Raw genomic sequence first — 26,654 nt, 5'->3', positions numbered from 1 at the left:
AAAAGCTAAGCAATATAATGTGTACAGATGGGTTCTGATGAAATCTATCTCCAGGACCGGACTGAGATGAGAATTCTTTAAATTGAATGGAGATGCCCAAGGTTGAGGCTAGTTGGAAAAGCTACTCTCTAGCCTAGAGGAGTCGATGACTGGTGGGAGCAGCAAGGAGCCAATTGTCCAGACAGGGAAACACACTGAATCCTTGCAGTCTCAGGTGATCTGCCGCTACTGCCATGCATTTGGTGAACACCCTGGTGGCTGTGGTGAGACCAAAGGGAAGTACTCTGAACTGGTAATGATTGGCTCCCAGCCAGAGGTGCAGAAACCTTCTGGAGTGACTGTTCTTTCTGATGGGATAGTACACATCCTGAAGGTCTACAGAGCACATACAGTCATCCCTCTGCAGGAAGGGCAGAATGGAGTGAACTTTAACCATTCAATACACTGAATAGGCAAACTGATTTGATCAGGTTTGTAAGATCCAAAATGGATTGAGGTCCCCCGTTTTCTTGGGCACTAAAAAGAATCTGGAACACATGCTTCATCCTAGCTGGTCTTGGGGGACAGTCTGGATGATTCTTTTTGCAAGCAGCTGTAAAATTTCTAATGCTGCAGCCTCCCACTGACTGGGTGGAACATCAGGGAGGGTCTTGACTTGAGTCGGATTTTGGAAAAAGGATATGGCATAACCTCTGGATACGTTTAACACCCAACGGTCACTTGTGATGAACTGTAGGACCAAACAACGATGATTTGTCGGAAAGGGCATTTGTGAATGATGCCTTGAAGGGTTCCATGAAGTCACAAATCCGCATCCAGGTGTGTCACCTTATAGCTACGCCTGAACCGGCCACCTTCTGCTACATGAAAGATTAGCCTCATTGAAGTATTCGCTACAAAAAGAAGGGTGGCCATTCTGGAGGAAAAGGTCTTGTATTCCTCTGCAGACTTGGACCCTGGGGCAGGACTAGAGCGCTCCTTGACCACGTCTCTCTGTAGTCTGGTCACATGTGCCAAGTAGTTCAGCACTCACAATGCGAAGGTTGCTGAAGAGTATACCCGCTTACTGGGTCTGTCCACCACCCCAGACTCCCTGTTACGGGGGTGGACAGAGGAGCTTTCCTGGGCCAGGTTCTTCTTGGTGGCTGCTGCACTACTCACAATGGCAATGACTGGGACGCACTTTGTCCAATGGGGTCTATCAGACGGGTCACCAAGGATTTTATCTGGGCATTTTGGAATGGGTTCTACTGTGTCCGGCTCTTTCCATGCCCTGCAGGAGATTAGATCAATAAGGGGGTCCACAAGGGGAGACACCTAAGATGTAGATGGGCCTGACCCAAAGGCTTCCAGGAACACTGATTCCTCAGGGTTAGGGTTTTGAGCAAGCCACCCACCATTATGGCAAAGGATTTCTATGATGTCGTCAAAGGAGACATCCTCAGATGGGGATCTTGGGGACCCTTCCCCTTCATCCAAATCGGTGTCCTCTGAGGGATTCTGGGGGGGGGGGATCAAGTGCCTCCTTTTGCATGTATACTTACAATGGACCTCCTCGGTGAGATGCTCCAGGGAGGTATTGGAAAATTCAGGATGTTCCAAAAGGAAAGTGACCTGGAAGCTCTTCTGGGCAGGCTGTCCAGGAGGTGACAGCAAGGATGACTCAGGCACAAAGGGGTGGGAGGATGACATAATGGTTAAGGTGTTTACCTTCAAGACACAAGGTGCAGGGTTTGATTCTCACATGGGGTAACTCGCTAGGCTTCACATGGCCCAAAAGGGCAGTTAGCCTAGTACTAATCTATAATCTATGAACTCTCCTGAGGGGGGGGATCAGGCTCCGAAGGTGGGCAAGTCAGGGGTCTCCCACGGATCAAACACTCTCCACCACTTCGAATGCAAAGGGTGAATGGGGATCTGAGGGTATATCCACTGGAGCCAAAGCTGCTGAAGAAGCCTTACGAGCCTCAGCTACTCCTGTATCTGACAATGGAGTTGGAGCTAAGCTTTCAAGCACCAAGGCTCTGATGGGAAGAGACAGCTTCAAAAACTTCATCACTGACATCACACCCTCAGACCAGACACCACAGCTCCGAGAACTGCTCTGCTCCAACATGGTTGGGGACGAACCACTCAGGGGAACGGTCTAAGTTAAGGTAAAAGTTTCTGTAGGCTCAGACATCTTGACTCCTGGGATCCTCGGACCAGATGACTCAAAAGCTGGATTTTGGATCAGAGGAGGAGAGATGGGAACAAATGAAGGCTTATGGTTCATGGATCCAGCAGGGGATGGAGCAGTTAAAACCCCCAGTTGAATTTGTGCCTTGAAAAACTTCATCAGCATCCTGTCAACCTCGGCTTCAGACAGGCTATGAGAGGACCTGACAGAAGAAGCCACAAAAGGCAGCCTGGAGACTGGCCTGCGAGACTGCAATAAAAGCGATTTAGGTCTTGAGGTAACTGGCTCCAGGAAAAACCTTGGAGACCGGAAGTGTGAAGAGTCTACACAAACAATCGGACTGGAGTCCTTAGGATCAGATCTCTTGGCAGCTTTCTAAGGAGGTTCACTGGACAAAGATGGAGCCGTGTCTGGGGACATTCTCTTCTCGCTGTCCTTCTTGAAGGGGTTTGAGCCCCTGAAGTTGAAGGAGTCCCAGAAGAAGAAGCTGTAGATGGCAATAGGCCCTTCAAAATAAGTTTATTCCTCCTATTAGTAAGAACACACTGGTTATAACCAGAGCATAAGGCACAGGAAAATCCAAGTGAGATGCCCCTAAACAAACTACACACTCTGTGTTGGCATCCTATAGCAGGATCTTATGCCCACACATATAGCACACTTTTTAAACCCAGCTGGCTTTTCCAACAAAATGAAACCAAAGAAGAAAGCCAAAAGACACAGACTAGAAAGGATTTTTTTTGTTTGTTTTAAGAAAGAAAGAAAGAAATAAGGTTAACAGTAGGTCGTTACCGAAAAAAAAACAGACCAACGCGGTTCTCTAGAGAGAAAAAGGAGGGTAGGGGAAAAAAAAGGAAAGAAATCCTACACTAGGGAGAAAAAAAGAAAGAAGAATCTTTGAAGAAAACACTCAATACCCAATGGAGCTCAGGTCATCGCAATCTCGATGCTGATGAAAACTTGGCAAACATGATCTGAGAGGATGAGGGGAGAGCAGCGCATTATAGGTACTGGAGGAACTCAGATTTTTGAATCCCAGAGCTGTAGTATTTGGCCGAGTTGGATCCCATGTCAGATCCAAAACCACAGCTTGAATACCAAATTAAAACAACTTCAGGTCAATGGCTACAAGACAGGGGTAACTAGACAAACCTGAGTTTGGTTTGCATAAAAGTGGTGGAATTATTCACCTTTGTATAGCTCTTCTGCTACAAGTCATCATGAACAACTCACAAGAAAAACTATGAAAATTAAAATTCAAAAAATGATTGCTGAGAAGGGAAAATAAAATGCTGAGATGCATAGAAGTTGTGCTGTGAAAGTAGGCTTTAACTGAGTACAGTGGAATAAAGAAGCTTCAGGGAAGATAAAACATGGATGACCATGCCAGTAAAGTTTCCTATTAACAGCACTACCACTTATGAGTACGGACAGAACTGATGAAGAACACATCACATGTAGCTAGCTTGCGGGCAATAAGTTTACTTCAGCAGTGTAGGAAGTTACTTTTTCTAACGGAGTAGCAGGCAATATGTTGCCCTTGCAGGTGACATTTCACAAAAAAATATGTGGGGTTTTAGAACAGCACAAAGAAAGATATGGTAAAACCAGTGTGGAGGAGTTGTCACTAGACAGCTATAAGTATCAAACTGGACTTGAATATTTTTCCCCTGTAATGGACTAAGCATGCTGGTGCGTTTTGCTCAAATACAATATTCTAAATGTAGAAGTGGAACATTATGTTCTGCTCACAGAGCACTAAAGTATCATAATAAACAAAAAGCGCACAGGTTCATAGGTGTGTACTAAGCTAATGGCCCTGGAGCCTTTACAAGCCTAGCCTATAGAAGCACCCTGGCATCGTGCCACCCAATGTTGGTTCCCAGTACCTCTATCAAGTAGAGCCACTGGAGTGATCCCTGGGGTGAACTTTCTGTTACCCATGCACTCCTCAATATTTCTCTTGAAGAGGGACGGTGAGGTGCTCTGCTTGACATGTATGAGAAGTCTATTCCAGAGCATGGGCAGTATCTGGGTGAGGAAAGTGCAGTTGTGTACACTTAGCATAAATGTAGATGTTCGAGTGTGTTCACTGTTGCAGTCGTCACACTTGCGTTATCTGCCTGCAGGTAGCCCTCAGTCGGCCCGAATAACAGAGTCTTGGGATTTCTGCGTCGGATGCTGTCGCCTCTTCTATGACGTCAGGTCATCAGCAGTATACAACATGCAGCCAATGGCATTACATCAGCTTTTCTTGCCCCAGATGTCAGGAAGTAATTACATGGTGTGAACACCTCCAGTAAAAAGTAAATACCACTGCCATAAGATATGGCTAGAAAAGAGGATAGGTAGAAAGTATAGAAATGTGAGGGTACTGGAGGGAGGGTAACCAGGACTAAAACAGTGAATACACTCTACATTTATGGTAAGTGCACACAACTGTACTATGTTCTTCATGTTGCAGTCATCACATGTGGGTTGATTCCCAAAGCTGAGGAAGGGTGGAAGCAGTTAAGTATTAGGGCTGGCTAGCAGGCCTTGTAAGACTGATGTAGCAAATGCAGCTCTCGATTTAGAAAAGATAGGCAAGTGGTAATGCTTAGTGAAGGTGTGTACTGAACTCCAGGTTGCAGCTTCCAGGATGTCCCTGGTAGGGACTCCCCTGTGAAATGCTGTAGAGGTTGAGGTAGCCCTTGTGGAATGGGTTCTGATCCCCTGTGGGGTAGGTTTTCCATGGTACTTGTAGCAGAAATAGATGCGGTGTGCAAACCATTTGGAGATGGTTTGCTTTGAAATGGCCTTGCCCGCTGTCCCTGTAACAAAGCTGACTAGCAGCTGGTCAGATTTTCTGAACGGTTTAGTCCTGTCAAGGTAGAACCCAAGCTGTCTGTGGACATCCAAGCAGTGCAGGATCCTTTCCCCTTTATTCAGAGGATTAGGAAAAAAGGTTGGTAAATGGATGGATTGGTTTAAAGTCACACTGGATACCACCTTGGGCATAAATGATGGGATAGTCCTGAGGGAAACTCTGTCCGCATGGAAGATAATGAAGAGTTCCACGGCCATAAGGGCCTGTAACTCAGACACTCTTCTTGCTGAAGTGATGGCTAGAAGTAAGGCTGTTTTCTAAGAGAGGAATTTTAACTCTGCTGTAGCAGCAGGCTCAAAGGGGGGAAGCATGAGCTTCTCTAGTACAAAGTTAAGGTCCCAGGCAGGGGTGGGAGCTCTCCTCGGGGGTCTTAAATTGTTAGATCCTCTCAGGAACCGTTTGACCAGAGGGTGAGAGAAGAGGGGTGGCTCAGTATTGTAATGAGTTGAGATGGCAGAGGCATGAATCTTAATGGATGAGAAGGATAGGCCTTTGTGGAGCAGCTCTGCTAGATAATCTAGCATTTGAGGTAAGGTGGGCATAGCTGTGTCCTTTCCCTGAGACTGGCTCCAAGAACAATATTGTTTCCACTTTTCTGAATAGGATTTCCTAGTACTAGGCCTCCTGGCCTCAAGATGACATCCAGCACCTGTTTGCTGAGGATTGCTGGTGATGTATTCAGGGAATAAGCCAGGCTGCTAGGTTCAGGGTTTGCAGCTGAGGATGCAAAATCTGGCCCTCCTGCTGGGACAGCAGAGAGGGAGTCTGATGTAGATACCAGGGTGGCAACTGTTGTCAGACTGCATAAAAGTGGCTACCAGTGCTGGCGTGGCCAGTCTTGTGCAATAAGGGTTGACCTTGGCCTGTCCTGTTTGATCCTGAGTAGTACTTTCGAGAAGAGGGGCAGAGAGGGAAAGGCATAGATTGAGAGGTTTTCCCATGTAAAGGATAGGCATCCACTTTCCATGCTTGGCTGTAGGGAGTTCTGGTGCAACATTTGCTCAATTGACTGTTCTGAGGGGAAGCAAAGAGGTCCACCTCTGGTGTCCCCCACCTGTGGATTAGAAGCTTGAATGAATTGGATTCCAGTTTCCACTCGTGTGGGTCTGTTAGATTTCTGCTTAAGTCGTCTGCCAGTGAATTGTGTTTACTTAGCAGGAACTGAGCTTGCAGGTGCACTTGGTTGCTCAAGGCTATGTTCCACAAAGCCATGGCTAACCTGTAGAGTGGGTAGGAATGAGTTTCCCTCTGCTTATGTGCCACATGACTGTGGTGTTGTCTGTCTTTATCAAGAGTTGTCCTGGAAGGATAAGGTATTTTAAGGCTGTCAGTGCATTTCTTTTTGATTGATATGCAGGTGCATTTGTCCTGGTCTCCATTTGCCTTGAATGCAACTGCCTGCCATGTGAGCCCCCCCATTCATAGTCTGATGCATCTGTTGTCAGGGTTTGGGGGGCGGGGGGGTTGAGTGAAAGGGAGTCCCTTGTTGTGGTTGCAGGCCTATGCCCACTGAAGGAACTCCGTCCTTAGGCAAGGAATGATCGGAATCACCGTTTCCAGAGCCTGAGAATGTTGACACCAGAGACTTTTTAAGTACCATTGAATTTTCCTCATATGCAGTCTTGCATATGGAATTAGGAAAATGCATGAAGCCATGAACCCTAGTGCTTGCAGCATTTTTCTTGCAGATAGCTGGGTTTGGGTTGCTAGTAGTTTGAAGTAATTTGTCAAATAAACCTGCTTTTCTGGAGTGAGGAATGCCATCTGGGAAGTTGTGTTCAAGCTTGCTCCCAGGAACACAATTTCTTGGCTGGGTACCAGTTGTGAATTCTTTTCGTTGATGGCATACCCCAGAGAAGTTAGGAGTCTCTTTACAAATGTCAGGTGCTGAAGTAGCAATTCCTGATTGTCCACCTGAATCAGGCAATCATCCAAGTATGGGTAAATTTGAATGTTTCTCTGCCTGCAGTATGCAATGGCTGGAACCAGGCACTTTGTGAATACTTTGTGAATACCCTGCGCACAGTAGATAAGCTAAAGGGAAGTTCAGAGATCTGATCGTGCATAGAGCCTGGCCTGAAACAGACATTTCCTGCAAGATTCCCTTATGGGGATGTGCAAATAAGCTTCTTTTAAGTCTAGGGTGACCAGCCAGGAGTCCTTGGCTAGCATAGGCAGCAGCTGCTGGAGTGCAAGCATTCTGAACTTTGGTACCACCAGGAAGGTGTTGAGAATTGACCAATCCAGGATAGGGCGCCAAGTGTTTTCTTTTCTGGGCACCAGAAACAGTCTGGAGTAGAAACCCTGTCCCCTTTGCTCTGTTGGAACAGGTTGAATAGCCCTGATACTGAGAAGAGAAAGTACTTGCTTTTGGGCCTCTGCCCACTGGTTTGGGGGAAGGTCTGGCAATCCGCTTGGGGTTGGCAGTGAATGGAAGTAGAATCTGTATCCCTGGGATACACTGTTTAAGACCCAACGGTCCTGGGTAATGTATTCCCAGTTTTTTGCATGCAGGGCGAGTTTTCCTCCTAGGGGTGCAAGTACTTGGGCAAGGCTGGGAAGGATGCAGGAGAAGTCATTGTGAACTTTTTCCATAAGAGAGTGGCTTACCACTCCCTGCTTTTGAGGTGGGAACACGCCACTGTTTAGATCTGTGCATACCCTGAGACCATAGTCTGTGGTCTGTTGCCCCTGGGTTTGGACTGAGAAAGCCTGGGAGGGACTGGAAAGGACCAGTTTTTCGAAGGCCAATACCTACTGAATCTAGGTGGCTGTACCTAAATCTTTAACAGTTTGCATAGATTTAGCTTTTTCCTCCATCTTTTTAAGAACAACTTCTGTTTTTGGGCCAAATATTCTTGATTTAACGGAGCATCTAGTAATTTTGCTTTGACATGGTCTGGCAAGATTTGTTCCTTCAGCCAAGCATGCCTTCTCAGAACAGACCCAGTGACAGCAGCCCTGCAAGATGCTTCTAAGGCATCAAAAAGTACAGTTTTGTACCTACCATAAATGTAGATGTTCGAGTGCTAATACAGCTGCAGTCATAACAGATGGGTTCTCCTGCCGTCAGGCGGGTCCTCGGTCTGCCGAATTTCAAAGTCTAGGTCCGGCGTCAGTTGTCGTCGCTTCTTCCCTGACGTCAATGCGACAGGGGTATAAAGGAACCAGCCGACGCCATTTTCTTCAGTTTTTCTTGCCCCAGATGTCAGGTGCCCCCAGAAGGAAGGCAATACATACATTTGTGTAATAATGCAGTGCAATATAATCAAAATACAGTAGTTGCAAGCAAATACATCATAAATGAACACCCCAATCAGGTTGTATGAGGATGTGTTAGCCTATAGGCCTGTCCCAAGAGGGGAAGGAGGGAGGGAAACCTGGACTGCAGCTGTATTAGCACTCGAACATCTACATTTATGGTAGGTACAAAACTGTACTATGTTCATCGTGCATACAGCTGCAGTCATAACAGATGGGTAGAATCCCAAAGCTAAGAAAGGGGTGGTAGGCACTAGGTGGAACTAGGAGGAGCCAAAATGCCCTGCAAGACTGCAGTGGCAAAGCCTGCTCTAGATTTGGAGTATAATGGTAGGTTATAGTGCTTGGAAAAGGTATGCACAGAACTCCACGTGGCTGCTTCCAAAATATCCTTGGTAGGAACTCCTCTGAGGAAGGCTGCAGAGTTGACTGTGGCCCTGGTGGAATGAGTCCTAATGCTTGTAGGTACAGTTTTGCCATGAAAGGAATAGCAAAAGCGTATGCAGTGGGCTATCCCATTTTGAGATCGTCTGTGAATGTCCAAGGAATGTAGTAATCTCTCCCCTTTGTTTTGAGGATTAGGATAAAAAAGTAGGTAAATGTATGGCTTGATTTAAAGCTACCCTGGATACCACTTTAGGCATAAAGGACGGGTTGGTTCGTAAGGAAACTCTGTCATGATGTAAGATGATAAAAGGCTGGACAGTCATGAGAGCCTGTAGTTCTGAAACTCTACGAGCTGAGGTGATAGCCAGAAGGAAAGCTGTCTTCCAGGACAAATATTGCAAATCTGATGAGGTAGCTGGTTCAAAGGGAGGCAAGGTCAGTTTTTCCAGAATTAAATTAATATCCCAAGCAGGTATTGGTTGCTTCCTTGGAGGTCTTAAATTCTTAGCCCCTCTGAGGAACTGTCTTAAGAGAGGGTGAGACAATAAAGGTGGATCCGTGTTGTATTCTGCAGAAATGGCTGAGGCATGGATTTTGGAGGAGGAGAATGAAAGTCCACTGCTTAGCAGTTCAGCCAAATATTGTAGTATTTGAGGTAAATTCAGTTTTCCAGGATCCTGGCCCTTTTTCTCATTCCAGACAGAAAACCGTTTCCACTTTGTGGAGTAAGCTTTTCTAGTTGATGGCCTTCTGGCCACCAAAATGACATCCTGCACCTCCTGGGAGAGTAGGGCCTGTTGTGATGCTAAAGAATCTTCCATGCGGCTAGATTGAGTGTTTTTAGCTGGCTGTGAAGAGTTTTGAAGCTGTGCTGAGTCAGAAGAAGAGGCATTAGAGGCAGGGTCCATGGTGGGGAATGCGTCAGGCTCCTCAGAAGTGGGTACCAGTGTTGCCTTGGCCAGTCCGGAGCATTGCGAATCATCTTTGGTCTGTCTGCTTTGGTTTTCAAAAGAACTTTGGGCAGCAGAGGAAGAGGTGGGAAGGCATAAACTGTCATTGATGTCCAACTGAAAGAGAGAGCGTCCACTCTCCAGGCTTTTGGGTGGAAAATCTTTGAGCAGAATTTTGTCAACTGATGATTTTTGTGGGAGGCAAATAGATCTATGTCTGGCCTTCCCCATTCTTGGATTATTTCTGTAAAAACTTTTGGATGCAATTTCCATTCGTGTGGATCTGTCATATTCCTGCTTAGGTTGTCTGCCAGCGTGTTTTCCTTGCCTGGCAAGTACTGTGCTTGTAGTTCCATTTGTAAGTCCCATGGCCATGTTCCAAAGTGACATGGCCAGTCTGCATAGGGGGTAAGAATGTGTGCCTCCCTGTTTGTTTATGTACCACATAACTGTGGTGTTGTCCGTTCTTATCAATAGTTGACCTGGTTGTAGAAGGTCCTTGAAAGCTATAATAGCATTTATTACTGCTAGCATTTCTTTTTGATTGATGTGAAGGTGCTTTTCTTTTTGGGACCATTTGCCCTGAATGCACCGATCTGTCATGTGCGCCTACAGGCGTAGTCCGAGGCGTCTGTTGTGATGACTTGATTTGCTTGAGGCTTGCTGAATGGAAGACCTGTGTTTGTTTGACATGCTTGAGCCCACCACAGAAATTCCTTTTGCAGACATGGAATTAGTGGTATTATTGTTCCAAACTGTGGCTGTGTTGAGACCATATGTTTTTCAGGTACCATTGTAGTTTCCTCATATGCAGCTTTGCACATGGGATTAGTAAGATGCAAGATGCCATGAATCCCAGAGCCTGCAGGATTTTCCTTGCAGTCAGCCTGGTGCAATTTGCTATTCTGAAGTATTGAATTAGTTGCCCCTGCTTCTCTGGCGTGAGGTAGGCCATCTGGGTGTTTGTGTCCAAATTGGCACCCAGGAAAATTATCTTTCGAGAGGGTATAAAAGACTTGATTTCTTTTTGTTGACTGTGTATCCCAGAGAGTTCAACAACATTATTACATAAGCCAGATGTTTCAGAAGAATGTGCTTGTTGTCCGCTTGGATCAGGCAGTCGTCCAAATAGGGGTATATTTGTATCCCTTGAAGTCTGCAGTAGGCAATTACTGATGCCAGGCATTTCGTGAATACTCTGGGCGCAGTAGATAAGCCAAAGGGCAATGCAAAGAATTGATAATGAGTTGAACCTGCAAGAAATCTGAGGTACCTTCTGCAATTTTGTCTGATTGGGACATGCAGGTATGCCTCCTTGAGGTCCAATGTTACCAGCCAAGACTCCTTGCCCAGCATGGGAAGAAGTTGCTGTATAGTGAGCATCTTGAATTTTGGTATGAGTAGAAATGTGTTTAGGATGGATAGGTCCAAAATAGGTCTCCAGTCTTTTCCCTTCCTGGGTACCAGAAATAGCCTGGAATAAAAACCTTGACCTTGTTCGTGCGTAGGTACCTCTTGAATAGCTTTCATGTTTATGAGATCTGTAATTTGCCTTTGTGCCTCTGCCCTTTGATTGTGTGGCAGGTTTAGCATGCCTCTCATTTTTGGAAGGGTGTGAAAATGGAATTTGTAGCCTCGGTTTATAATGTCCAGGATCCATTTGTCCTTTGTGACAATATGCCAATTTTTTGAAAATAATGCCAGCTTTCCTCCTAAGGGGGCTGCCATTTGAGCCTTGGTTGGCATGCAAAGGGGAAAGTCATTGGGTTTGCTTTATGAAAGATTGCGAGTTATCCTCACCACCTCTTTGTGTAGGTGCTTGCCATTGTCTGCCTCTAAACGATCCTTGGGATTGTCCTCTGACCCTCGGGCGCCTGTAACTGCCTCTTTGGGGTCTGTCCATGGCAGGAAAGGACCATTTTTTGGAAGGCCAACTTCTACTAAAACGTGGGGCTTGTACCTGTAGAAAATCTTTCACAGTTTGCACTGATTTAGCCTTTTCCTCCATTTTCCTTAATACTTCCTCAGCATTAGCACCAAATAGTACATCCTTTTGAAGAGGGGTGTCTAGTAATTTAGCTTTGACATGATCAGGCAAGGCTTGTTCCTTGAGCCAGGCATGCCTACGTATGACTGATCCTGTGACAGCAGCTCTGCATGAGGCCTCTAGAGCATCAAAACCACATTGTAAGGTATGCTTACCCACTTGTTCTGCACTATGCATCAAATCCTGCAACTCCTTCAAGGCTGGTTGTTCAGGTTGCGACATTTTACTTTTCAGTTGTGATAACAAAAACTGTTGGTATTTTAGCATATGAAACTTGACAGTTTAAGGCCCTCATGGTTAAGGTGGCCGAGGTATATACCTTTTTTCCCCACCTTTCTAAGGATCTGGAATCTCTCTCAGAAGGTAATGGATTTTTAGCAATGGAGGCCTTAACTCCCTTGGGGCCCTGTGAAATGGTTTCTGGGTCAGCAGCATGGCTTTTGTATAGAAATTGGTGTGAGTCAGGAACCCTGTAGTACCTGTCAGGCTTAACTGGAGCTGGAGGTAGAGGCAGGCCTCTGAGTAAACATCATCTAGGATGTCCAAGACAGGGGGTATAGCCAGAGGCCTGTGTTGAGGTAGCAAGAGAAATTCCCTAAGCCTTTTCTTGGAATCTGTATAATCTTGGCCTTCCCAGTGGAAGTGTTCCCTTAAGGTATGCAAAGTTTCCCCAAATGAGTAGTCCTCAGGGGGGGGGGAATACAGAAGGGATGGACTCCTCCGCATCAGAGTCTTCAAAAGGGGAGTAAGAATGTTCCTGATCATCAGAGTGCTCTGAAATAATGCAGCTCTGATCAGAGGAGGGGGAATCTTCCTCCACTCTGGGCCTTTTGTCCGGTGGGGGCTGAGAACCTCTGATAAGAGTAATTAAATCCTCAGCCATTTTAAGCATCTGTTTCTTAGGCATGGGGCCTGGAGATGGGCCCTGTGTAGCTGGTCTCTTAGAGTGCATGGTAGCTTTAGACTTAGTGAAAGCCTTGATGGAGAAAGAAGAGGAAGGTCTGAAGACACCTTGAGTGGAGGTGGACCTGTCCACATTCTGAGTTTCAACGCCAAGAGTGGCTTCAGTAACTGTAGTCGGGGTGTGGGCCGAGGTGCCTGCGACCTCGGGCACAGGAGACACCGTCAAAGAAGTGTCGTCGGTAGTCAGGGGCTGCGTAGGCGCCTCGCTGAGAACCGGACCATGTGTAGTCGGCTTTGGCGTGGTGTCGGTAGAGGCTGCGGACCTAGTGTGTCGGTCCTTATCTTTGCGTTTTTTAGACAAAACCGGAGTCGGAGTATCCGACGACATAATATAGTTAAATGCTTTTCCAAAATAATGCTGGGCAAACTCCGCCCGACGCTTAATGGTGCGTTTGTTGAATGTAGCACAAAAGCGACAGACCGAGACATCGTGGTCTGGGCCCAAATAAGGTATACAGAGGGAATGGAAATCCTTATGCAGTATTTGCTTCCCACAAGAAATACAATTATTAACTTTGTCTGACATCGGTCTGAGGCAAGAAAAGTTTCCCCAACGGGGTACTTGGCTTTTAAGAAGACTTCAGTTTCCAAATATTCGTAATCTCAGGAGCTGGCCGACCGGCACTTGCGAACTGCTTCTGCTTCGGGCACCGCGCGGCAAGAAAGACTGAAGAAAATGGCGTCGGTTGGTTCCTTTATACCCCTGTTGCACTGACGTCAGGGAAGAAGCGACGACAACCGACGCCGGACCTAGACTTTGGAATTCGGCCGACCGAGGACCCGCCTGACGGCAGGAGAACCCATCTGTTATGACTGCAGCTGTATGCACGATGAACATCCACACTGCAAAGTATGTTTACCAACTTGGTTTGCAGAATGCATTAACTCTTCTAAATCTTTATTTTCTGCACAATCAGGAATCAACAACATTTTTTGTTTAATTAGTTCCATAACATGCTGCGGGTACTTCAACATGTGAAAGTGGCAATTTAAAGCCCTGATGGCAAGAGTTGCAGAGGTATATACCTTCTTACCCCATCTGTCTAAAGCCCTAGAATCCCTGTGCAAAGGGGTAGGGTTTTTGGCTGTAGTAGCCTTTATACCTTTAGGTCCATGGGAAATGGTCTCTGGATCCTCAGTAGGATTTTGAGAGAGAAATTTGTGATAGTCGGGTACCTCTGTAGTACCTGTCTAGCTTTCTAGGAGCTGGAGGTAAAGTATCAGGGGTAAGACTTGATTCCATGAAGATATCATCTACAATATCCAGGACAGGGAGTATAGCTAAGGCCTGTGTTGAGGCAAGTCTAAATATTCAGAGTTTTTTTTTTTTGATTGAGGGTAGTCCTGGCATTCCCAGTGGAAATGTTCTTAGGGCATGCAAGGTTTCACCGAAAGAAAAGTCCTCAGGAGGGGAGGAAGAGGGAATAGAATTCTCTGCATTTGAATCCTCACGTGTGGATAAGGGTATGTCCTGGTTATCAGAGGGTCAGATCAGACTCAAGGTCTGCAGAATCAGAAGGAAAATCAATTCTTTGTCTTTTAGAGGGGGAAGGCTGGCTTCCCCTCATTAAAGTAATATGGTCTTCAGCCATTCCAAGCATTTGTTTCTCAGGCATGGGAGATTGAGAATGCACTTTGGTCGTCTGTTTCCTAGGCATAGTGAGAACTCCGGGCCTGAGAAATTTGATAGTTTTAGTCAAAAATGAAAAGCAGTCGGTTTAATACGAACATCAGAAGGCCCGAACACATCCTCAGAAGCCAGTGCCTCCACAGCGGCTCCGGACCCATCCAAGGTAGAGATATCCGCAGGTTCCATAGTCGAAGAAGCATCTTACGGCATACCGGACTATGAATAGGTCTCAATAGAGGCCTCTGAATCTGTAGAAGCGGGTATCAGGGGCTGCGGAAGCGCCTCACTGAGTACCGGCGGACGGGCGACTAGCTTAATGGAAGCGTTGTCGGCAGTTTTGGACCTATGTGGTCCGTCTCTGTCTATCTTTACGTTTTTTCGGAAGATCAGTTGTCGGAAGGCTTAACTAAGCCATTTTGGAATACGGAGAACGAGAGCGAAAGAATTTAGCGACAAAGATAGCCCAATGACATAGTTTGGGCATTGAACAAGGCACAAAACCGACAGTGGGGAACATCGTGGCCTGGGCCTAAACAGTTGACGCAGTAAGAATGAAAATCTCTGTGAGGTATTTGCTTTCTACAGGCAAGACAATTGTTAACTTTTTCTGACATTGGTTAGAGCAACAAAAAAGGATCCCCAACGGGGTACTTCACTTTAGAAGACTTCAGGTTGTAAACTCGAAAAAACGAAAATTTCAGGTAACTGCCAACCGGCACTTGCTAACTGCTTCTGCTTCGGGATCCCACAAGGCAAGAAAAGCTGATGTAATGGTGTCAGCTGCATGTTTTATACCCCTGATGTCATGGAAGAGGCGACAGCATCCGACACGGAAATCACAAGACTCTGGCATTCGGGCCGACGGAGGGCTACCTACAGGCAGATAACCCAAGTGTGATGACTGCAACAGTGAAACATGAACATCCTGTCCCTCCAGCATGTTCTGTTGATTGTGGTAATGAGATTGAGGTCTCTGGAGCGTGTGGTGCAGAGGGATTGGGATTTTCTTTAGATGTAGCATTTCTAACAGAGCTGGGTCAGACATGGCTTTGTAAGCCAAGCAGAGATGGCCTCCAAGTAGGAGATATGAGACAGAGAATAGCTGGAGTCTTTTGAGTCTGTCCATATAGGACATGTGTTTAATGCTTGGGAACCTCTTTGTGAGGTACTTCTGTGGCCTCTCCAGCTGTTGAAGGTGTCTAGTGAGGTGCATGCCAAATGGGGAATTATATTCTATGATTGGTCTAATGAGGAAAAAGTAGAGAGAGACGATGACCTCTCTCTTTCTGGATGCAAAACCCTTGTTAATGAGATGTGCCACACAGAAGGACTTTCTGGTCAGAGTGGCAATGTGTTGGTCGAAGGAGAGGTCGCTGTTAATTTGCATCCCCAGATCTCTTCAGTGTTCAGTGGGCTCCCATCGATGTGGTAAATAGTGGGAACTGAGTTTTTACCAAAGGGGATGACTATGCATTTTTTGGCATTAGGTTTAAGGCCATGGTTTCTACACCAGTCATTCGTCTCAGTGAGGCCTTTCTGTAGGATGTCTGCATCACTTGGGGAGTTAATAATGGTTCCCACTTTGCAGTCATCTGCAAACTTGGTCAGACAGAGTCCCTTTGTGTTGGCCTGGACTTCTGAAAAGTAGATGCCGAACAGGAGAGGACCCAGGACCAATCCCTGTGGGACTCCACTCGTGACCGGTCGGCAGTCTGACTTGGAGTCTACTACTTTCTCACTGTGCATTCCATCTGTGAGCCAATTTGCAAACCACCTAGTGATATAGGGGTTGATGCCTAGTTTGGCGAGTTTATCAATAACTCCCGAGTGAGGTATGGTATTATCAAGGGTACCTTTCAAACCATCGACAACTTAAAATAACGAAACTGACTCCACCGACAACTGAATTAACCGACAGCGCAAAAAATAGAAGTTATGTTCTTACCATAACGTTCCATGTTAGTTGTCTTCTTCTCGCCTTCTTCTTGCTGGATGGGTTCGGAGCCGACCTCGGCTCCGACTCGGCCACTCTAAAAGCTCGAGAGTTGGTTCCACCGGCTCGAGGCTCCCCTTATATCCCACAATGCTAGGCGAGAGTTACCTCAGATCTCGTTTGTAAGCTAACCCAGCTTATATCAATAACAGTATAACTGTAAACAGAATCCACCTCTAACAGCAGGAAGAAAAGGGGTGACCTACATCCTGAAACAAGGAATATGCATAATAGCATATGACTAAGAAAGAGGTGGTAGAAAGAGAGGTCACGATCACAACTCCTCTAGGTCTGTCCAGGCCAGGGGGAAGGAGGGTGGGACGTAAGAAGAAGGCGAGAAGAAGACAACTAACATGGAACGTTATGGTAAGAACATAACTTCTATATGTTAAGTTGTCTATCTCGCCTTCATTCTTGCTGGATGGGACCGCGTCCTAGCACCTTGTCCCGGGTGGCCTAACGGAACAGACTCCTGAGAACAGTGGAACCAAAATTAGCTCTATGCCTAGAAGCTAAATCCAACTTATAATGGGAAATAAAAGTGTGAGGAGTAGCCCAAGTAGCCGCTGCACAAATGGTGTCAATAGGCAGTCTGTCTTGGAAGGCTAGAGAAGTAGCCAAAGCTCTGGTGGAATGGGCTTTAGGTTTATTAGGCAGTTTTGGTGTCTAATCTCATAAACAAGGGTAATCAGAGATGTTAGCCATCTGGATAATGATACCTTTGAAACTGGAAGTCCCTTTCTGCTTTCCGTGATAGGAGACAAACAGCTGATCAGATTTTCTGAATTGTTTCGTCCTGTCCAAGTAGTACCTTAATTGACGAACATCCAGGCAGTGTAATTTTTGTTCAGACCTATTTGAATACTCTGGGAAAAAGACAGGGAGGTCAATGCATTGGTTTAGATTTGATGTTGAAACCACCTTAGGCAAAAAGGACGGGTTAGTTCGTAAGGAAACTCTGTCCTTATGGAACAAGAGATAAGGAGAACGACAACTGAGTGCTTGAAGTTCTGAAATTCTTCTAGCTGATGTGATAGCCACCAGAAAGAGAGTTTTCCATGATGATAATTTCAAGGAACATGAAGCTGCAGGTTCGAAAGGGGAAAGAATCAAAGAAGCAAGAACTAAATTTAGGTCCCAAGGAGAAGGAGGATTTCTTATAGGAGGTCTGAGAAGAAAAACTCCTTTCAAAAAGGCTTTGCAAAGTTTGTGGGACATAAGGGCAGATTCAGAAATGCCCACATGAAAATTAGAAATAGCTGCCAATTGAACCTTAAGAGTAGATGGAGATGAACCTGCATGGAAGAGTTCAGCTAGAAAATCAAGGACTAGTTGGATGGAAGCGGTGAAAGGATCTATGTCCTTTCCTTGTGCCCAGTATGAGAAACGTTTCCACTTACTCAAATAAATCTTTCGAGTGGAAGATTTATGGGAAGCTATCAATATATCTCTAACCGAGTGAGATAATTGAGGAAGCCTGGCTACGGTTGGAACTGGAGGAACCAAGCAGTGAGGTTCAGAGAGGGAGGAGCGATGAAACTGACCCGATTGGTGGATCAAAAGATCTGGAACTAGGTCCAGACTCCACGGTCGCTCAAGAGAAAACGATGTAGAAAGGGGAACCACACTTGTCGAGGCCAGTAAGGAGCAATGAGGATCAATGAGGCCTTCTGAGCGATAGCTTTCTGTATTACTTGAGAGATCAGAGGGAAAGGAGGAAATGCATACAGAAGTCCCGGGGCCAAACTTGGACTAGAGCGTCCCTGCTGGGTTGGCCTGGTAAAGGGAATAGAGTGAAGTATTCTCTGCACTTGCTGTTTTGGGGAGTAGCAAAAAGATCGCAGCAAGGCTGACCCCACTTGAGAAATATCTCTCACTACAGAGTCTTTCAGAGACCACTCGTGAGGCATGAGTATAGCTCTGCTCAACTTGTCCGCAATGTGATTGGACTTCCCGGGGATGTGCGTTGCTATCAGAAAACGCTGAGAAGAAATCGCCCATTGCCACAGTCTGAGTGCTTCTCGACACAGGGGGTATGACCTGGTTCCGCCTTGTTTGTTGATGTACCACACTACAGACATATTGTCTGCCTGGATTGCAATCGTTCCCAAGGGAAGAGAGTCTTGAAGGGCTTGCAACGCTAAAAGCACTGCTCTCATCTCCAGAACATTTATGTGCAAGTGGCATTCGTTTGGTTGCCATGTGCCCTGGACTGTCCTGCCCTGATAATGCCCCCCCCCACCCGATCAGGGAGGCATCCGTTGTCAGAGTAGCAACCGGAGGAGGTGGAACAAATGGTCTTCCCGACAGGAGCTGGGGGGAAGACATCCACCACATGAGATGCTTTTTGCATGCTTGCGTGATCATAATGGTGTGAGACATTGGAAGTTCCTGGTATGACCATTGAGAAAAAGCATCCACTGAAGGATCCGCATGTGGTATCTGGCCAATGGGAGGAGAGGTATGGCCGCTGCCATGATTCCCAACACCTTTAGAACTAACCTGGCTTTGGCTCTGTTGTTGTTGAGAAGAAGTGACACCAATTTGTGAATGTCTGATATCCTTTGGTTCGTTAGCGTTGCAGACATGTTTATAGTATCTAAATTTGCGCCTATGTAGGTAATAGTACGACAAGGCGACAAGACAGACTTTTCGCAATTTATTGAAATACCCAGTTTTTGACAAACGCGAAAAGTATAATCTCTGGCCATCAAAAGGAGATGCTTGGTGGGAGCTGTGAGAAGCCAGTCGTCCAAATATGGAAACACCTGGAATCCTTGTCGTCTCAGGTGAGAAGCTACCACTGCCATGCATTTGGTAAACACCCGGGGGGGCAGTGGTGAGACCAAAGGGCAGGGCCCTGAACTGAAAATGACTGGTTCCCAGCCTGAAGCGGAGGAATCTTCTGGAGCGTCTGTTCATTTTTATGTGATAGTACGCATCCCGAAGGTCTATAGAGCACATCCAGTTTCCTTTGCCCAAAAGGGGAAGAATGGATTGCAGTGTGACCATCCGAAATCTTGTTTTCTTGACTGATTTGTTCAAGACACTGAGATCCAAAATCGGTCTCCAGTCCCCTGTTTTCTTTGGAACTAAAAAGAACCTTGAGTAGATTCCGGATCCTTGTTGGTCTGCTGGCACTAACTGAATTGCTCTTTTTGTAAGCAGTTTTGAAATTTCCAAAGCTGCTATATCCCTTTGAGGGGTGGAACATCTGGAAGGGATTTTTTTGACTGATTTGGAAAACGAAGAAAGGGGATAGAATAGCCTTCGAAATGATGGACTGTACCCATTTGTCTTGAGTCAGGGTTAGCCAGGCTTCTGGGTACAGTGACAATCTTCCCGACTGCCTCCGAAGATGGGCAGTCGAGCAACACCTCAGGGATGCTGAAAGGGCTTGTCAGGAAAAGCTTCCCGATTGCCCTGGTTCTGCGGACCCCCTGCCCCTAGGCGGCGTCTACCATTGTTATTCCCACCTCTGCCTTTGGTAGGAAAACGACTCTGTCGTCAGGCGAAGTCCCTTGAGATTGTTTACGGAACCACATCTTCCACCCTTCTGGCCTTTGGGGTAAGGCCTAGAAGGAGTAGAAAACGGACTCCGGCGGCAGAAAGGGTCTTGCCATCAGTCTCGCACCTAGTCAGGGTTTCTTTCACTTGAGGACCAAAAGAGATGATCCATCAAAAGGGAGTTCGTGAAAGACGTCTTGAAAGGTTCCGCAAAGTTGCATAGCCGCATCCAGGCGTGCCTACGTAAGGCTACCCGTCCCTGCGGCTCTGCTCGCTCCATCGGCCGCATAAGAGAGGAGGCGCATGGAGGAGTTGGATATGGAATTAGGGTAGCCAGCTGCGTGTTCATTTTCTCTTGGAAACCCGCAGCTGTAGGGTCCTTTAACATTTCACTCGCTTCCTTGATCAAGTCCCTTTGAAGACGAGTGAAATGGCACAGGTAATTCAGCGAACGCATGGTAAATGTCGCTGAGGAGAACATCCGCTTCCGTACCTATCCATGGACCTAGATTCCTTGTTAGGTGGATGGACAGGCACTGAAGGATCAGCCAGTTCCTTCTTTGTGGCGGCAGCTACCACCATAGCATCCACAGAGACTCCTTTTGATAAAAATTGCTTGTCTGATGGAGCTGTGATGAATTTGGAGGGTCTCCTGGGAGTGGGGTCCACTGAATCAGGAGCCGTCCATGCCTTCTTAGCAACCACCTGCATGAGGGGGTCAAGGGGGACACCCAGGAGGTGGAAGGACGAGAGCCAAAGGCCTCAAGATACACAGATTCGTCCTCCGAAGGGTTGAGGGCTGGCCAATTTCCCTCTGTTTCAGGATCTCCAGAATGTCTGCAAATGAGACATCTTCAGAAGGGGAACGGGGAACCCTCAGAATCATCCAGATCTGTGTCCGACGTGATAGACTCAGGTGAGTCAATGTGCTTCCTCTTGCACTTCCTCTTCCGAGGAGGCTCTTCTGCCAAATCAGGAGAGGCCTCGGAAGAGGATGAAATCCCAAAGGGGCTCCTGAGGAGCTGGCTCTCTGCGGTCCGGGATGAGGGAGTGAGTCGACTTACCCTGAGGCAGCATAGAAGGAGGGGCTGACGGAGCCGACTGTGGAGTAGAGCCAGGCTCTAACACACTCCGCATGACCTCGAATGCACCCCTGTCAGGCAGAGCCAGAGGTCCCCGCTCCGAGGAGCTAAGGACCCCCCTCGGCACCGACAGTGATGGCTCCGAGGTCGATGTCGGAGCCGAACTCGCAAACAGCGAAGCACGGAGAGGGAGAGGGGGGTCGGACAAGGGTCCGATGCCACTCACCCCCTCGGAGCCGACGAGGAGGTCCGGTGCCGAGATTCCTCCAAGGAAGAAAACGGAGCCGACGACGGAGCCGAAGACAATTGTCTCGGCTCCGAAGTGACCACAGTCTCGGTTCCGACACGACCCGGCTCCGAACTCAAGAGAGTCGAAGGAGGAAAGAGTTGATGGACCGGGGCAGGCACCGACTGATGAGTCGGGCTCTGAAGCATCTGGGCTAGTGCCTCGGACTTAAGTAGTCGACTCACCACCCTCTGAAGGTCATGATCGGAAAGCCTCGATGACCTAGAGGAATGAGACCTTTGGCTCCGTTCAGACAGCAGGGGAGATCCTGGAGCCGAATGAACGGAGCCAAGAGAAGGTGACCTAGACCTCTTTCTGGTTGTCGGCTCCGAAGATCTTGTCGGAGCCGACACGGGTACCTCGATAACCTCGGCTCTGTCGGAGCCGAGGAAGCCACAGAAACTGTGGACTGAGTCTTATCGGCTCCAGCCGGAGCCGATAAAGGCAAAGGTTGAACAACCTGAGGTCTCGGCTCAGAAGCCGGAGCCGAAGACCTCGATGCCTTAGAGGGCTTCCCTGTTGAAACTGACAGGGAATCCTCTGGCTTCAACAAGCCTCTCAGAATCAACTTGTTTTTTCTCCTGCAGGACCCTGGGGCTGAAGCCATGGCACACAGCACAGGAGTCCTGCAGGTGCAAAGGCCCCAGACAATAGACACAAGAAGTGTGAGCGTCTGTCAGAGACATTTTCTGACAGCACGCATCACACTTCTTGAATCAGAGACCTTTGCTTCTTTGACATTTCCCTAACTGACAGGTGTACACTAACACACACCCAAACACACAGTTATACCCTGTCAGTAAAATTAGTAATACTAAAACAATAACAATTTTAGTAAAAATACTAATAATTAAGTACAAAAATTAAAGTAAACTACACAAACACTCCCTAGGGAAGGGAAGGCCAAGGCCAAGGGAAGAACCAACGGTTCTTTTAGTAAGAAAAACGGGAAAATTAGGGTCGGGATAAGGATCTATGTTCTACACTAATTTAGGAAGAATTAAAGTTAAAAGGGGAAAAAAAGAGTAACTTTTTGAAGAAAAAGCTAACACTCACCAGGAACCGGTAGAAGTAACCAACCTCGAAGCTGTAGCGGCAAACGAGATCTGAGGTAACTCTCGCCTAGCATTGTGGGATATAAGGGGAGCCTCGAGCCGGTGGAACCAACTCTCGAGCTTTTAGAGTGGCCGAGTCGGAGCCGAGGTCGGCTCCGAACCCATCCAGCAAGAATGAAGGCGAGATAGACAACTTAACATCGGACGTTTACAAGGTAAGGGGTGTAAATTCGCTACTCAAGCCTACCATGGTTTAAGAAGGGTGGCAGTGTCATGCAACCATGGTAGGCATGAGTAGCGGAGTTACATCCCTTACCTTGTAAACATCCGTTTTTGCGCTGTCGGTTAATTCAGTTGTCGGTGGAGTCAGTTTCGTTATTTTAAGTTGTCGATGGTTTGATAGGTACCCGGTATCAAAGGCCTTGGCCAGATCGAGGTAGGCTGTATGCACTGCCTTACCTTCATCCACATCCTTGGTGACTGACTCAAAGAAGTCAACCACGTTGAGCAGGCATGATCCACCTTTCACAAAACCAAATTGCATGGGAGCTAGAGTTTGGAGATTTCCTATATCTTTGTTAAACAGGTCCATGATGATGTGCTCCATAGCTTTTACATATCAACCCATTAGCTGACAAGTCTGATAATTCCCAGGGTCTGTAGTCGCTCTCCCTTTATGAAGAGGGCGGACTGTAGCAGTGCTCCATTCTGTAGGGACAAAGCCTGAGGTGAGGTTATGACTGAACAAGGCATACAGATGTGGTACCAGTTAGCTCTGTAGTTCATGTAGAACACAGCCAGGGGTATTATTAGGTTCCATGGAAGCTGTATTCTTGGCCTTTGACAATGCAGCTTTAACCTGTGCTACAATAATGCTGGGTGCCTGGCATTTCTCCAGTATTGTGACTGGTCCTTTGGGGGGGGGGGGGTGAAGTTGGCACTGAATCTGTCGGCCAGTATACTGGCAATATCTGTTGCCTCAGTATAATAGGTACCATTGCGCAGTAACTCGGAGCAAATCTGGGTATTGCCATGGAGGCTTCTGATATAACTATAGAAGGCTTTGTGATTGTTTTTAGTGACTTTCGCAATTCTGGCCTCATAGCTGGCTTTGGATGATTTGATGAGGGATCTCGACTTTTTGTTGAAGCTAATAAGGGAGAGTTTTTCTAGTCTTGGGACTTCACCTTTTTCTGCAACAGTTTCTTCCTTCTGTTGTAGAGTTGATTAATGGCAGGGGACCACCAGGTTGGCTTCCTTTTTTGGAGGAGAGCATCTTGGTTCTGTTGGGTATGGCTAGACCCATGCATTTATGTACATGTTCGTACAGTGCATTGGTGTATGATTCGGCAGTCATGCAGCTATTTTCCATTGGCATGGGTGCCGTGAAGTTAGCCACCACTGTTTTTAGGAACGCAAAGTCAGCTCTGGAGAAGCTTTTCATGGTGGTTACCTTTGCAGGTGGTGTGGGTGAGATGTGGATTTCCATGGTGATTAGTTTACGGTCAGATCTGACCATGGAGGAATTGATTATTGGTCTAGAGAAACGGTCACTCATGTTGGTAATAACCAGATCAAGGATGCTGCTTCCTCTAGTGGGGATCAGAATGAGCTGGTCCAGGGCATTAGAACTGATGAATTCTGGGAAGCATTGGGGCAGTGTATTGGTGCTTGAGTAGTTTTCCCATTTGATGGAGGGGTAGTTGACGTCTCCTAGTATGAGAGCATTGGGTTGGACCTTGACAGATTCCAGGGTGCTTAGAAATGTGGAGAGAGTGTCTGGGGACATGGTTGGGGACCTATAGCAGGCTATGACCTGGATCGCCGTCTTACCCAATGTTAGTTGTACCCGAAATATCTCAGATGCATTATGCTTGGCTACCAGTCTGGAGCTGTGCACATCCTTTATGAAGATGGAGACACCACCACCTTTGGAGCTTCGGTCCAGGTTTCGGGGCTGAAAGCTGTGGAAATGAGTTATAGCCTGGAAGCACAGAGGTGCTTTCTGCCGCTTTAAACCAGGTCTCCGTTACAGCACAAATGTCAATGCTCGCCACTTTGAGGAGTGCTTCACGCAAATGCATCTTGACATTTAGACTTCTAGCACTAAGCAGCATTACCCTCAGATTGCATTTATTTACAGCTGTTACAGTGGTAATTTGGTCTTTGGAACACCGCATAAAAAAGGCACTATAGGTATATTAATCTGCTTTTGAGTTTAGAAATCTGGTAATTTCAGATTTCTTTGATGTATGACATTTTTCTATATTCTAAAATATACCCACTACTACTAGATGTAGTACGGTGTTTGTATGTCCATTTCTCTACATATATATGTATGATGTACTTTGTATCGACATTCTAAGAAATTCTAGTTATTACGTTACATATGGGTGTGAACATTTATGTAACTGTACATCTACACTGCAAACTATACACAGCGTATATGTACATACTGTACACTGCTTTTAAATAAGAGCAAAACCAGCTTGTGCAACATGTTAATATTATTAGATATGCAGATGATTCTACGTTAACACACACAAACAAAAAGGCACAATGTCTTAAAATAATTTTAAATGCTACTTGTTAGTTACCAGATCTGTAATCGGATTTTCAACCCTCTTAGTTCTACAGTTTTGATTTTGAAATCGACACCTAAAAAGAGAAAACACCAAAAGTAAGAGAATAGGAAAGAAAACTGATGGAAAGCAACTAAAAAAGTAAACTAACTTCAAGTTATAATATTTGAATGGATGAAAGTACTGCAGTTACTCAACACAAACTTAGTTTCCACGATTTCCCGTACGTTATGCATCCTTAGAAAATCATTTACTGTTCCCAGTGCTCCAATATATTATCTACAAACTCAAAATTACATTAAGTTATAAATAAAACAAAAAATATACAATTCAAAATAGTAAAGGCCACATCAACATGACTTTCTGGGGACCACCAGCTCAACATTAAGCTTTATTTTCTTTTGCCAACAACTCCAGGGTCATTTATGACACACTCCCCTACACAAAGTCATAAAGGTTATAAAGGTTAACAAAATAAGTGCAAGTTATGTACATACCAGAAAGAAAGATCTGAATGGTCATATGTCCTCTTCAAAACATTAGCACTTGGACAACGTCTTAGCTCAGCAAAGAAAAACTTTACTAAGCTTCAAGTCCTTCCCCCTTACCCACAATGCCCTGCACTCTCTACTATACTCCAGATTTGAAGTACGTCATTCAAGAGAGTATCATAACCAAACAAAGAAAAAAAAGACAAAAAAAAAAAATGATAGAACAGTAATAGCGGTATCCTTCCATAAATCCCATCTGCTAGGATATTTTGGAGAGAATGAGCCATGACCATAAAGATCTACCATTATATAACTTTCGTATTGGACATGGCCTGGTTCACTCGCTTCAAACCATAAGGAAGGGATCCTCCTACAAATTTTTCTGGGTGGAGCCATGAAAGAATCCCTCGTATGATCATGGCTCCAAAATAAGATCCAGACCTTGAGATGACATACAGCTTAGTGTGTGAAGCTCAAAAAGGCACAAATGTCACGCAGCGAAGCATTTCTGAAGAATGCTCAAGATGTAGCCACTGCCTTAGTGTTAGTGCCGAAAGCAGATTTTATAAATTTGTCATGTCTTGTACTGCCAAACCTCAATGTAGTCAGTCATGCGAACAGAGTGATTTTACCTTCTCTGCTGCCCAGTCTGTTGTGGCACCGGAGATAAATTATTTTTTTTCTGACAGATATTTAGTTCAAATAAAGCCCTAGTCACCTAAGCACATGTACATAGTGCAGCAAGTATTCCCTTTTATGGGAACAGTACAGGCAAAAACAGAAGGGCTGATGGGTTGATTCAACTCTGGGTCACTGGCTACTTAAGACGTACAGAGTTTGCAAGATCACTCTATTTTTGTGGAAAGCCAGACAGACATGGGAGTTGGGCAAGAGGCTTAAAGCTCAGAAATCCTCCTCCCACAGGTAATAGTTACTAGACAGAGATGTTGGAATTTTGCATTAGAAGCTGGGAGTGTTCATTTCTGCAACACAGTGGAATCTCTAGTAGGAGGGGCGCTATTTCTTTGAATAGAGCCATCATTAAGCATGAACTTTAAGGAATGTCCTGCACATATTTAGGGGAGCCAAAGAATGGTTATATAATCCTTGACAGTTTTGAAATGCTTAACAGATGAAAAGTACAGTTTTGTACCTACCATAAATGTAGATGTTCGAGTGCTAATACAGCTGCAGTCATAACAGATGGGTTCTCCTGCCGTCAGGCGGGTCCTCGGTCAGCTGAATTCCAAAGTCTAGGTCCGGCATCGGTTGTCGTCGCTTCTTCCCTGACGTCAGTGCGACAGGGGTATAAAAGAACCAGCCGACGCCATTTTCTTCAGTTTTTCTTGCCCCAGATGTCAGGTGCCCCCAG

At 46.2% G+C, this 26,654-nt stretch overlaps 1 protein-coding gene across 1 annotated transcript in view; it reads right to left on the bottom strand.

Moving 5' to 3' along the window:
* RAB12 (RAB12, member RAS oncogene family) overlaps positions 1-26,654 on the bottom strand; it is a 1,061,182-nt gene that overhangs the window by 520,014 nt on the left and 514,514 nt on the right. The window contains exon 2 of the mRNA XM_044066526.1: positions 24,807-24,867. Within this exon, the coding sequence (XP_043922461.1) occupies positions 24,807-24,867 (61 nt within the window). The remainder of the gene's footprint in view (positions 1-24,806; positions 24,868-26,654) is intronic.

Source organism: Protopterus annectens, chromosome 3.part1 (genome assembly GCF_019279795.1).
Source record: "Protopterus annectens isolate FY-2018-M chromosome 3.part1, PAN1.0, whole genome shotgun sequence".
Taxonomy (NCBI): Eukaryota; Metazoa; Chordata; order Ceratodontiformes; family Protopteridae; genus Protopterus; species Protopterus annectens.
This window is presented reverse-complemented; position numbering and strand designations above follow the sequence as displayed.